Here is a 13,240-nt window from a genome sequence, read left to right as displayed (position 1 = left end):
TTTTTTTTTTTTTTGGGGTGGGGGCGGGGGTGGGGGAAGAAAGAAGGCTTTGAGTTAATAATCACATATAGAAAGAAAACACACTTCAAAAGGACCAGAAATGAGTCAATCAACATATAGAAAGAAAACACATTTGAAAAGGATCAGAAATTTTTTTTTTTCTTTTTCGTAAGAAGAAATAGTACAAGAGGCCCACAATGACATGTTTTTCAAGCATATAAATTGTCTAGTAATGTCACAAACTGTGTCTGCAGAGATATAACCTCCACAAGCATAAAAGAAAGCCAATAACTGAATTATTGAATGAAAGACCATAGGAGTGGAACAGCAGAATCAGATGGATAAAAAGATAAATGCATACCGAACTTCCCTCAACATTATCTATTTCATGTTGTTCCAGTTCATCATTTGAAGAAGAATCCGCAACATCTTCTGCCTCCACAATACTGCGGACTGCAGAAGATGCGGCAACTGATGCAGGTCTGCAAAAGAAAATCTGTCTGAAGAGCTTCACAGACAAGCATCCTGTATCTTATGGCAATATATCAACCAGCATATTCATGGGAAATGGGAAAGCAATAAACAAATCATTGCATGTAAAGATTCTGTTCCACCTCTTTTTCCTTCAATTTAATAACACTTCTTAATCAAAATAACAAATTATTATAGACTGGAATCTATAAAGATAGCATCAAAAGATTCCTGTTGATAAGAAACAAAGCCCTAATTCTTCAGATATAGCAATTTTATAACAAAAGACAGTTTCTCATCTTTTCATGATATGAAATGATCAGAGATATTGGTCTAGGGCATAAACTGACCTCTCAGAATGGTGAATTCTCATAGCATCGAGAGTAGTTTGCTTTAACCTACTAGAGCCCCTGCCCGTATTCCTAGCATTGCCTCTCGTAGAACTTCTGTCTTTACCAAGTTTTGAAGCATCTTGAGAGGACCTGGAAGCTTGATATTGTTTCCTGCCTCTGGCAGTAGATTTTGAGCTTGAGGGCATTTGGGTGTCGTCTTCATCATCACTAAATGAAACTTGACTTCCAAGGCTGGCTCTACTTCTATCGCTGGAAGCCTATATACATTGGATCCAGAAGCTCAGAAAGCAGAAAATGCTTATCTGATGGAAAGACAAAACAGAAGTTTCACCTGTACAGAGCTCATAAATCACCTGTACAGATTGTGAAATGGATGTGAACTGAGGATCGTCTTTAGAGCGCATAGACATTTCCTTCACACGTTCCTGCAACAAAACAAAAAAGTAAGAAAAATAGTGACCATCCATTAAGTCAGGCACTCCTATAGAAAATGTGAATAACAGATAATTTGAAATCTACTTGCCTGCATGCACTTCTCAACTTTAACAAACAGATCATCCTCTTCAAACTTCAGATTATCTGATTCTCGACAAATCTTGTTCTGGGGAAGTGAGAAACAAGCTAACAGTCAGTTTTTTCCCCTTTCCTGTTTTTGCAAGAGCAGTGAGAAAGAGAAGAGAAAATAATACCAAAAAATAAGAAAAAACATGATAGTTAACATGCATTGTAGTTGGAGACATGGGGTAAGGAAAATTACACGTGTTTCTTCAAGATTATATTGCACACAAGAATAGAAAGCCATTTTATCATCCTTGTCAACAAAATCATGTAATGCAACATCCAAGTCGTTAACTGGCAGTATCTCCATTTTCTGAGGGGAAAAAAAGACATCCTGTGAGCCTCAGAGAAGAAAACAAAGGATAAATTTTTTTATGAACTCATTTTGTATTAGAAGGTAACTGCTTCTATTCTATCAAGTTTTCTTTTATAAATCATTGAGTGTGTGTGAAAAACTCAACATTCAATATTCCAGGATCTGGTGATTTCTTTCATCTGACTTTGCCAGCAAAATGACAGTCAGATCACCAACCTGATACCTCCCCAGTATAAAATGAAAATACACATGCTTATATGATTATCTGCATTAGAGACCATGCAGCTATCTTGGAGATTTGGATGCAAAGTTGCTAAGCTATTGGATAAAGAAGCGGAATTTTTTTGTGAAATCCATAACAAACCATCTTTTTTCAATGGAAAGAGATTAACACTTATAACAATAATATCAAATAACCAGGAAAATTGAAGGTTGAATGTTGATTACCAAATTACTTTCCGCAACCAGAGCATCTACATTTTGTTGATTCAGTTCTTCAGGGAGAAGTCGTTCAGAATCTTCAATTTTCTCTACAGTCCAACAAAGAAAATAAAATTACATCATCAACATTTTAAATAGGAAGAACCCCAGGAAAATTTTGGGAAGGGGTGGGGAGAGCATACAACAATAGAGAATCCAAGACCCCTATCCAGGAAAACTGTCAACCTATCAAGGTCCACCTATAGGTGGGCCCTGAACAGTGTCCCACATGGTGTGGAATAACAAAGCAATGATCCTCCTACGTGGTGCAGTTTGTTTTTCTGATTGATTTCCAAGAGAATCATGGAATGGCTTACCTTGTTTGCCACTGTAAACCTAAGATTCTACCATATTTCCTTGAGTCCAGTAGTCTCTATTAGCTTGTACACTATGTTTACAAAAGCATCAATCCTAATTAATTAGAAATCAATACTGAAGTCTTTCTTCGGCTCCAACAAAGTTTATAGTCTTATCGAAGTGGTAATTGGAATATAAAGATTCGGCCATACCTGAAGTGGTATAGAATGAGGGACTGCACCTACATCACTAGTTATAAAAGATTAACGATAAGAATTTATGGTGGGGAGTTAGATAGGACAACCTCCCGGACAGAATTCCAAGCTAACCCAACCTAGATATTCAACCCGACAAATAACACAAAATTCAAACCTTGTCAGATGAAGGTCAAATTACAGGAATCAATCACAAAGAAGTGAAGGGCAAGAGAACCCTGCCAGTCTGGACTAGGAAACATCAGTCCCGCAGGCCAATGGGAGGGGTGGGAGGAGCATCTGAGCACACAGCGGGGAGGAGCAGCCCAGTATTTTTGCACCTGTACCAGTCTGTGCATTTCCTAAACCAGACAGATTCAATGGTCAGATTGAGAGTAATGGAAGAATGTCAGAATCTGAGTTCAAATAGCCTGAAATAAGGGTGGTTACTAATAGAACCAAATCCACATGTCAGAAACCCTCCAAACACTAGTCGAGTTCCTCCATTTTTTTTGGGGTGGGGGGAACTTAATAACCCCAAAATATCACCCAGATATGATGGTCAGAGCAGGGTGTGGCTAGCACACAAAAGGGGCTGGAAAACAAGCCAAAAGCAGGGGAGCCGCAGGTTCTGAAATTAATGATTAATGGGGTTTGTAATCTCAGGGATAGATCACCAATGTTAACAGCAGTTCAGATGAAGAAAGTTTAAGCAAAACAGGAATTAAAACTTAGGACAGAAAACCAATTGATGGAACAGATCAGTACCTGGTTGAAGAAATAAACAGAGGATGATATGGAATAAAGATAACCCAGGTTTCCCACTCACAGGACCAGATTCCCTCTGTCCAAAAGCTTAACTCCTTGCTGAATCCACAGTAGTTGCAGGGAACAAATTCTTCTTCATTAATCAAATAATGAAGAGTACTTGGCTCTACAAGAGTTTAAATAGAAACAGCAAATTTCGATTCCTATTCTGAATAAGAAACCAATGCTTAATCTAATTAACTACTAGTTGCTGAAATAGAACACAAATTAAAACTCCTAATTCAACTAAGAAAACAAATAACAAAATAGGACTAAAATGAAATTCCAGATGTCAATTATCTAGCTATATGCAGGTGCCTTTCTTGGGAAGCATTTCTATAAAAGAAGTGAAAAATGTTTTTGCTCATTTAATTAACAAGTCTAGAAGAAAAGATAAAGCACTGATTCTTGTACTACATGTTGCGAGAGCCCAATAGATGAGTCCAATACTCCAATTACCTCCATGAGATTGATGTCTTTTGCTAGACTTTGAGAAAATAAGAATGTCCTGCGGGTTTGCAACCTACAGAATCAAGAATAATCCATCAAACACCAAAAAGAGCAGCAACTTTGTTTTTCATATAACAGGAAGAAACATAAAACAAACATACCTTCCCCACGAACTTTTGCCCAAACCTTTGAGGGTTTATTGTCATAAACCCAGAGTAATCTACCTATCAAATTGAAAAAAAAGAAGCTGGTTACACCAAGCTGCATGGGGAGCTGAAAGAATAAGTTGTACACCACAAATTTTTTCCAAAGAGGGAAATTGAAAGCAAAACAATGAATTGAAAGACTCAGAACAGAAATGGTAGTTTTTTTTTTTTCTTTTTGGAATCCAATAACAATTATGAAGAAAGAAATTTCTATTACGAGACCCCAGTTATCAACTAGTGAAAGAACGCAAAACCTTCGTTAATTGATTACAGAAATTTCTTATACATCAAACAAAACAAGAATTTGAAACAATTCAAAGGATTGAGCAATTTTTGGGTTTTTTCCATTGTAACAATTTCAGACGTAGAATAACCAGCAGTAATAACTAGAAGAAAAGAAAAAGAAGAAAACAAAGGAGAAGAAAAGTGGAGAGAATTGAGAGAACTGAGGCCACCGATTGGAGAGAATCGGTAGCAGTAGCCTTGTGTATATAATAATATAACTGAATATTTACAAGTATACCCTTAACTTATTTACATAAGCCCCTAAGGAACATAAGTCATTCCATAAATACACCCTGTGGCACTTTACTCTTAACATACATGACAACGCATGGTATGGTTCATATCACCCCTCTGAATATGCTATTAAATTGAATAAAAAAAAGTGATAAAAGCATATAAATATCAAAACTCATGCATTTCACAGGAGAAGAAGATTTGTGGTTGATTTGTGCAATAAAAGAGGAAAACCCATGATTTCCCAAATCTCACTGATTTCAATGAATTAGTTTGATTCTTACAAGGGTGAACCAATCTATTTCTCTAAAGGGTTTTGTTATGTTGTATTCAGTGCATGTGGTGTAGTCACTGTTGTCCAGACAGTGCACACAATGCAGTCTAGCTTGGCAGAGCAACAATACAGATGGCAGTAGTGAGTACAAAGGTGTAGGCAATGTATTGGTGTGGCAGGGCATCTACAATGGTTCTACAGTGTTCACAGGTGTTTTGGTAGAGCTGGCAGTGGCAGACAGTGACTTGGCAGTGCAGACAATGTAGTGGCAGAGAGTTCTAGACATGTGGCAATTTGAAAGTGTTAAAGAGGTTTCCGGACTCCAGTGGAAGTGTCATTATAGGGTTATACAGTGGTTTGTAGCAATGGAAGCATAGGAAACATTGTACATGCACATTGCATAGTGCATTCATAGGTTCATGCTGATGTGTCCACTTTACAGAAAAATTGAGCAGGCCAAGTGGAAGAATTGGAAGAGGATATAAAATGGGAAGTTGTAGTGCTTCAAGGCCTCTGTCCAATGAAACTGGAATCATCCCATTCTGAGTTTGTATGAAGGAGATATGGAGTTTTTCGTATCAGTGCACAAAAAATAAGAAAATGGGTGGTTCGAAGTGTTTGTGAACAATACAAGCATGTACTGATGATGTGGGAGCATATGGCAATGTGTGACAGCCTAGTGGACAGTACACAGTGGCAAAACAGGTCAGATGAGGCAGTTGCAGTTAAGTCGGCTTCGTAGACATATTGGACAGGCCAAATGGCAGATTTGGCAGAGTGGTTGTTCTGGAAGGTTGTAGAGCATCAAGGAGCTTTTCAACGCAATTAGAATTGACTCAATCCAACTCCAGATGAGAGAGTTATGATCACTTCCGTACCGACCACTCCAACAGACCAAGATGTTTGATGAAATGTCCAAGAGGGTGGGTGTACACGTTTCAAGGTCAATTGATTCCCACTTGATGATGTCAGCATGTTTGGTGAGGTGCCACTGATGAGGTGGAATTTTGGTGGTTGACATGGTGAGTGACATGCCTGTATGGCAGCCAGTAGGCTAAAATTATTTCGAAGTTTGTATTGGTTTTTATTCATTAGGGAATCAAGCACTTGGGAAGATGCTAAAATTGCACCTAAAGTCTTTTTTTTTTTTTTTTTTTTTTTTAAATTCTTATCAGCAGTAGATTTAGTGATTTCAATGTAAAAAGTGTGAGAGATACCTATGGAGATGACCTTGCTTTGCTGAGTCTGGTCCTTTGATTGAAGAACTTGATCTTTTGGACTGTTTAGCCCATCATTTGCTGCTGTTTCATTATTCCCAAGTTACACGCTGAATTTCATTTCTATTCAAATAGAGAAGTGGATTGAACCCTAGATCAGCATGCTTCAAATACATATCTCGATCTGTCCTGCATCAGGATTGTTCGAAAAGAACCTTTTTCAAAATAAATAATACCCTAACCTTCTAACTTTATTCAACAATAGACAACAGAGACTAAAACAACGAAAATCATAAAAGTACCAGACACTTAATGCTAAATAAAAGAACTAGTCTTATAACCTTTACTCGGACTAAAGGAAGCCTGATCTCTGATGCACTGACAGCCTTTCTGTTCGATTTTTCAATCAAATTCCTGACCTAAAGCAACTAGATCGTATTAAGATATAAATAGATATCTTAAAATATTAAAAGAAAAAACTAAAAACAAGGATGGATATTTGAAATATTAAAATAAACAAAATAGATAAAAACAAGGCCCTCCAAAGTTTTAAATTGATTATCTCAATGCAAAGGGAAAATTTTTACCACATTGTCCAAATGTTCAAGAATGGATGTTCGATCACTGGGATCAATGCCCTTCTCGTCCTTTAGTATGACCTAGACAATGATAGTGAACACAGTAAGAGACATACACAATAAATGAGCATAGCATGCCACTAGCTTACGCACCTCAGCATATTCAAAAGGCCTCACTGACTTTAATGGAATCTTAGATGGACAATACTGATTTCCCTATACAAGCAAGGGCCAATTTGAAAGTAAGGATTCATGTTAATGAAAACAAAAAAACCAATAATGGTCCCATAAAATGAACTATGAAATCAGAGTTTACACCAAAACAACCTTAATTTCTAAGAGAAGCACATGTTTAGGCTTTGCTTCCCCCTCAATTAGAGAAGTTGCAATAGAAGACCCCGGTTGAGTAATATGGAAGCCCATCCCTGGAACTTCCTGTGCAAATTAGGAACTAATATTAGCAAGATATTAAGGTATAAATTTAAATCAGAAAAGGTACACATATTCGATGGCACCTGAGGATCTACCAGGCATTCATGTTCATGACCCCACACAATGAAGTCCAGGAACCGTGGCAAGAAATGCTCATTTATTGCATTTTTAGGGTTTGTCTTTACTCTACTGATCATAAAAATGGATTGGAACATAGTCAGTAAAGCCTCTGAAATCTTTATGGGAAAGTACTGTAACGCTAAATATGCTCCCAAATAATGCTCCTCATTTCCGTGATAGAACAACAGTCTCTAGAACAATGTATACCTATTTTGATGAAGTACCAGAATGTTGAATCAATCAGACACTGGAAATCCTTCTTTTGATTCAGGCCACATCCATTGTACAGCATGTGGCGTCTGAAGCATCATATGATAAATTCAACAAATATGCTAGAAATAGTACTGGAAAAAGTCTCAGATGTTACCTATTCTTATAGGGGGAAGTACCTGGAAGATTCTATTGAGCCTCTCATCCCTGATGTTACCAAGGCCATACAGAGCCATGGCTGTTGAACCCTAAAGCCCAGACAGGAGAATAAAATTTTAAATTGGAAGAGTTTTATAATTTATACCATTCTGTAATGATTAAAGAATTTATAGACATACTTCCAGTGCTGGAACATATAATATCTTTAAGCTATTAGATAAGTAAATTAATGCACACTCTCACCATAAAAAGCTCACTGTCACAAACCTTCCTGATAAGAATAGGATAGAGGGTGATCTGACCAACACCAGATCCTCCAAGAAACATTTTCCCAAAATAGTTCACAAGATTGCATGCAGGGAGGATATCAATTGCAGAAAGGTTGTCCTGACACCACAGAACAAAATATAATGTTTCTTGCAATAAGAACTGGCCACAAAATGCAGACTTTAATGGTCATTGCAGATCCATCAATAGCTTAACTGCATTTAATGCATCATAACAGTTCAATAACCTACTTAATAAATTAATCATTAATTGATATTTTGAAACTAAAATGAGTGCTCCAGGTTTCCAGCCAAGTAATCAAATTCTGATCGGCCTTCTGATCTTGCTCATGGCAGAAATGATCAGTTTCAAGCTGGCTCGAAATGAAACTACATGCGATTCAGAAATAATACCAGGCTTCAACTGAAATTTCGGTCGAAATGCCGAAATGACCAAAATGTTTTGGTCTTTTTGCAAAGCGTTACAAACATGTATAATACACATGGTTTAAAGTATCTCTGATACCGATACGATACCCTCCAATATGTATCTTAAATTTATCCGACCGACACGATACACACTGATACGATACAAGGAATTTTTATAATCCTTTCATATCGATATATATCCTACGATACATACCGATATGCACCAATACACTATCGATACATACTGATACTCTATGGAAAATATAAAATCGAGATGAAATATACGTTTCGGTATCCGATCGGTATGTATCGATGAGTATCTGTATGTATCGGTGAGTATCGGTATGTATCGATCAATACGTATCGGTGAGTATCGGTATGTATCGGTAAGTACCGATACAATGCACTACGGTCATATAAATGGCCAAGATGGGTATTTTTTCAGAAAACAAGATTTTTTGAGGGATTTTTGTTCCAAAGTTGCTGCTAGCCATATTTCTCTCTAACTAAAGTGGAAATCAAGGATGGGAACAAGGATTTTACATTTATGGGACAACTACAAACCTTGAATTCTTAGTGTGATACCCTCAATTTAGTGTTTATGCATAATACATGTTATCAATAGCTTTTTTTAACAATTTTTTTATGCAAAAGTGTTTAAAAAGGTGTTTCATAACCATTTATGCGTGTATCTTTAGTGTATCTCCGATACGATACGATACCCTCCGATACGTATCTTAATTTTGGTAGACCGATACGGCGACCGATACCGATACTTTAATCTTTATACATACTGTTAGAATTGCTAGGTGTTAGTTATGGTCCTTGTATATTAGATATAGTTACTGGTTATTAGTTATGGTCTTTAGTCTGTTGTGTTGTCTACCATAGGGTAGTTATGCCCTACAATCATTTCCAATTGTTTTTAAATCTTCTATCGTAAATATGATGGCATGTCTCACGGTTTGTGAACTAACTAAAACCATGAGCTTCATTTCCCTCATTTTCTATCTCTTAAGTCTCCTCTTCGTCTTATTCTTCTTCTCTTACCCAAACAACAGTACAAGCACCAGCAATTACAAACAGTTAAAATGAATTATAATAAGTCACTCAAAATGGAAATTGTAACGCAAGTTTGAATCACATGAAAAATAGATAAATATATGTAAACTAAAGAATCTGATGTTTGGGTTTGTAACATTACACCATACCACTCCGATCATCGTGATCTCCATGAATACTGAACACTGGCAAGCCAATATTGAAGTGAGGATCTTCATAATTTACATGACCAAATCTGTAAAACAAATCAAAGCTATTACAAAGTCATACAGATGTTGCCTTTAACATGTTGATTACTGACTACTGATTTATCTTCACCAAGCAAAGGGGGAAGATTAATGTATTGTAACCGCATCTGCTTAGTTTACAATCAGGACGGGAGATTCTACCACATGGGAAAGAGATGACCAACCGCAACCAGACAATGCAACTAATATGGGATCCTCCAGCAGGCCACATGGGCAGTTAGTGACCTTGTTCATGTTAACCGCAAGCCCTACAGGCCAGACTTCCCCAGGCCACTGCAGACCAAGCACACCATGTGAAATAAGGGCTTAAAGAATACAGTGTGTGAACTTTCTTTAAGTTTGGATGGATTCCCATGATTTTTCATGCTATGTTTTCAACCTCTATCTTAGGTCATCAAGTTCAACAGAATCTATCACTAAGAGAAAAAAGGTTCAAAAGAATCCATGGAACCTGCAGATCCCATCAATACCGTGTTGTGGATTATTGTCTTCAAGAGAAAAAAAAAACTGCAAGTTTACTTATAAACCCTTTCAAAAAGATTTTACCAACATAAAAGTAAGAGCTTACAACTGGCAATAGTCCCAGAAATTTTTGGTCAATAGGCATGTTGGTGGCCTGATGGCAATTGTTAAGGTTTATTGCAAAAATCAGTCATGCCCAAGATAGATTCTCAGAATTCAGAAGTGGGGTGAATGGTGAACCAAGCCTTGAATGAGGAATTCGAATGGAAGAATGGGAAGCCTCTGTGGATAGCAAGGGACTAATTGCATAAGATGTAGAGAGGAGAGCCAGGGGGCAGCAGAAGAGCTAAAACTACCCCATGACATTGACAAGAAATTGGGGTTTTATTTATTCCCTAGGGACGAAGAGCATGCTATTATCTTATTCAAATGGAAAATCTAAATGTCCACGCCTAGTTAAGCTTAAGGCTTGCTATGCTTCACAACCTGGCTCAAAGTAATACATTTGGGTGGGGAGGGGGAGGATTTCCAGTACACATCCACAAATAAAATTTCAGCCCCACACATAGTTGTCCTGGGCACCCAGGCGCTCCTTGCTGGATGCCTTCTCAGGTCGCCTAAGCGCCACCTAGACACCTTCTTTTGTCACCAAGGCATCCAGGCCCCCTCCAACGCCTTGGGTTGCCTAGTTTCCACATTTATTTTCATTCGATTGATGAGGAAAACCCTCCATTTAGCATCTGAGGGTCTTCCTATACTGTGACGAATAAAAAAAAACCCTTCAAAGGGTGGGAGGGAGAGACAGGATGTAGATTGAGAATAGTTTAGAATGAGGGAAAACCCTCCATTTAAGCATCCGAATTCTGAGGTGTAAATCTTGGCCCAAGGACTGTCATAGGTGGAAGTTAAATATTACAAATGTACCGCCACAACAGGACCTCAAGGAGAGAAAAGTCAGGAAACTTCATCGGTCCAAGGCCCAGGTAGGTGTAGGGGCCCCAGGGGTAAAACCTCTACATGGCCCAACATTGCTCCATTTCTGCCTCACTACGCTATTCCTTTTTTCAAGATTTATCCTTGCAGTTGCTGTCGTCTGGTTGTGGTCAGTGCACGGAAGCTTGTAACATTTGGATACAATGATATACTGGTGGGTGCACTTTTGGTTGCCTTATTGGGTTGGTGATTTAGGGGAAACATCGCAGGTTCTGGGAGCAGTAGGGGGTTTTATCAATGAGATTCAGTCAGGTAATTCATTGATTTTCTGGGCAGGAGCTCAATTTTGCTCTACCTTCTTATTCCTTTTTGGAATATTATCTCCCATTAAATTGAATTTTTGTCTCCTAGTTTCAAGTAAATGAAATTTTGATGCCAAATGGAAGGAAAATGAAATAAATAAATTCCATAACTTATGTGAATAGAGAATGATACATGTTTGCAAAGTTCACTGTTTGATCACTGACAACTTGAAACTGCACTGGTCGATCATTGAGACAATAGCGATGGAGGATCTCAATGGTCTTAACAAGAGTTGTCCTTGAAGGCTTATTCTCATGGAAAAGATCACCTCCAAGAAGTAAAAAATCTACCTGCAATCAACATTTAAGAATAGTGCCCCTTGAGTTCATATTCTAAGATAATAGATGGTACTGTGTCGGAGTAGATACACAAGAAAAATCAGATGATCATTACCTGGTTTTGCTCAGCTATTGAGCATATTTCCTCAAATGCCTGAAATGAATCATGCCACTGTATTTCATCCTTCTCCATATGACCCAGATGGCAATCAGTTGCAACAAGCAGTCTGAGTGTGTTGCTCATATCCTCCCTGAAAAGTTCTTTTAACCATTAGACAAGTGAGAAACTGTCACTGAAATCTACCATTTACAGGTAACACACCAATATTTCTAAAGCCTAAAAGCCAATCCAAGCAGTAATTCAATACATAAGAAAATTAAATTCTTTATCAATTATTGCCATGATTGAATTAACAAAAGGCAACAAGATTTCATAGGTGGGTCCTATTGATGAAAGGAGAATTAAGGTCACAGTTATGAAAAAGATCCAATTGTATACAAGTATAATATCGTAGAAATATTACAGCATCAGAATTTTCACTTATATGAAGACATGAAAATAAAATAAACTCAAAATATTCACCTTCCATACATGATGAATGCTCAGAATTCAATCAAACTGAAAGCGGCTCAAAGGAAAAGGCGTCAGTCATCAGAGAACCAGATTTATGACATTAATTTTTGAGAAAATCAGATTTACTTTGAAGAATCTCCCATGTTGCCGCAGCAATACCTATAGATCCTGCAGGAAAAAAACACTGCAATCACAAGATTGTAGGTAAATGGACTACGGCAAACGGCGCTGAACTTGACCTTGAGACTACTCTTTCAATTTCCAAGCACAAATTGAGGTAGATAAATGATACAAAAAGAAAAAGAGACAGTGCAATTAAGTTGCTAACATCTGGATATTGATCAAAATGACATCCATAACCCCATGCTCCTTCATAAATGCACTTCAAATGCCTACCCAACTGTTGACAATTCAACAGCACCCACAATGGTGACCATGGAGTCGGTAACCATTAGATTCCATACTTGGTAGTCCAGCCAACATCAATATAGTGTCAACAGTCCCAGTTAGAAGTCCAGAGTTTACCAGAAGTACAAACAAGATAACCAAGTAAGAACATATCTGTACTCTTCCTCAGCTGAGATAGATGAAGAGATGACTTTCAATTCAAGAGGGACAAGATTAAACTGGAAACCCTAGAAATTTTTCTAGATAGACGACATGAATTGCAAGGCAATAAAGATATAAATAAAAAATTCTGAATATCTGATAAATGGTGTACTCCGAAATGAATAACTCAACGAATTGGGGAACAAGAAGGGCAAGAATACCTAGAACAGCGATGTCTATCTCCAACTGCAAGAGACGTGGAGTGGAAACGGAAAACCTTCCAACTGACAACTAAAAGGTGGCGGGGAATTTAAAATGGCAGCAAGCGCTTGTGTCGTGGACCATTTTCTATGAGACACTTATGTGTTATAGTCCCACCCCATTCCTACGTCGCGACACTTGGGTGCGGCTTTATTAGGCCTAAAGTCGCACCAA

At 37.7% G+C, this 13,240-nt stretch overlaps 1 protein-coding gene across 1 annotated transcript in view; it reads right to left on the bottom strand.

Annotated features, from left to right (window-relative positions):
- The window catches only part of LOC122093710 (double-strand break repair protein MRE11), a 14,143-nt gene extending 992 nt beyond the window's left edge, over window positions 1-13,151 (bottom strand). Inside the window, 21 exon segments of the mRNA XM_042664137.1 lie at window positions 362-482; window positions 822-1,081; window positions 1,178-1,249; window positions 1,348-1,425; window positions 1,582-1,695; window positions 2,146-2,228; window positions 3,936-3,999; window positions 4,088-4,150; window positions 6,484-6,561; window positions 6,730-6,801; window positions 6,874-6,936; window positions 7,048-7,155; window positions 7,236-7,338; window positions 7,480-7,571; window positions 7,662-7,730; window positions 7,909-8,028; window positions 9,543-9,633; window positions 11,537-11,694; window positions 11,798-11,943; window positions 12,266-12,424; window positions 13,027-13,151. Coding sequence (XP_042520071.1) covers window positions 362-482; window positions 822-1,081; window positions 1,178-1,249; window positions 1,348-1,425; window positions 1,582-1,695; window positions 2,146-2,228; window positions 3,936-3,999; window positions 4,088-4,150; window positions 6,484-6,561; window positions 6,730-6,801; window positions 6,874-6,936; window positions 7,048-7,155; window positions 7,236-7,338; window positions 7,480-7,571; window positions 7,662-7,730; window positions 7,909-8,028; window positions 9,543-9,633; window positions 11,537-11,694; window positions 11,798-11,943; window positions 12,266-12,272 — 1,962 coding nt within the window. The 5' untranslated portion in view covers window positions 12,273-12,424; window positions 13,027-13,151.
- Between the last annotated feature and the right edge of the window lie 89 nt (window positions 13,152-13,240).

Source organism: Macadamia integrifolia, chromosome 11, assembly GCF_013358625.1.
Source record: "Macadamia integrifolia cultivar HAES 741 chromosome 11, SCU_Mint_v3, whole genome shotgun sequence".
Classification (NCBI taxonomy): Eukaryota; Viridiplantae; Streptophyta; class Magnoliopsida; order Proteales; family Proteaceae; genus Macadamia; species Macadamia integrifolia.
This window is presented reverse-complemented; position numbering and strand designations above follow the sequence as displayed.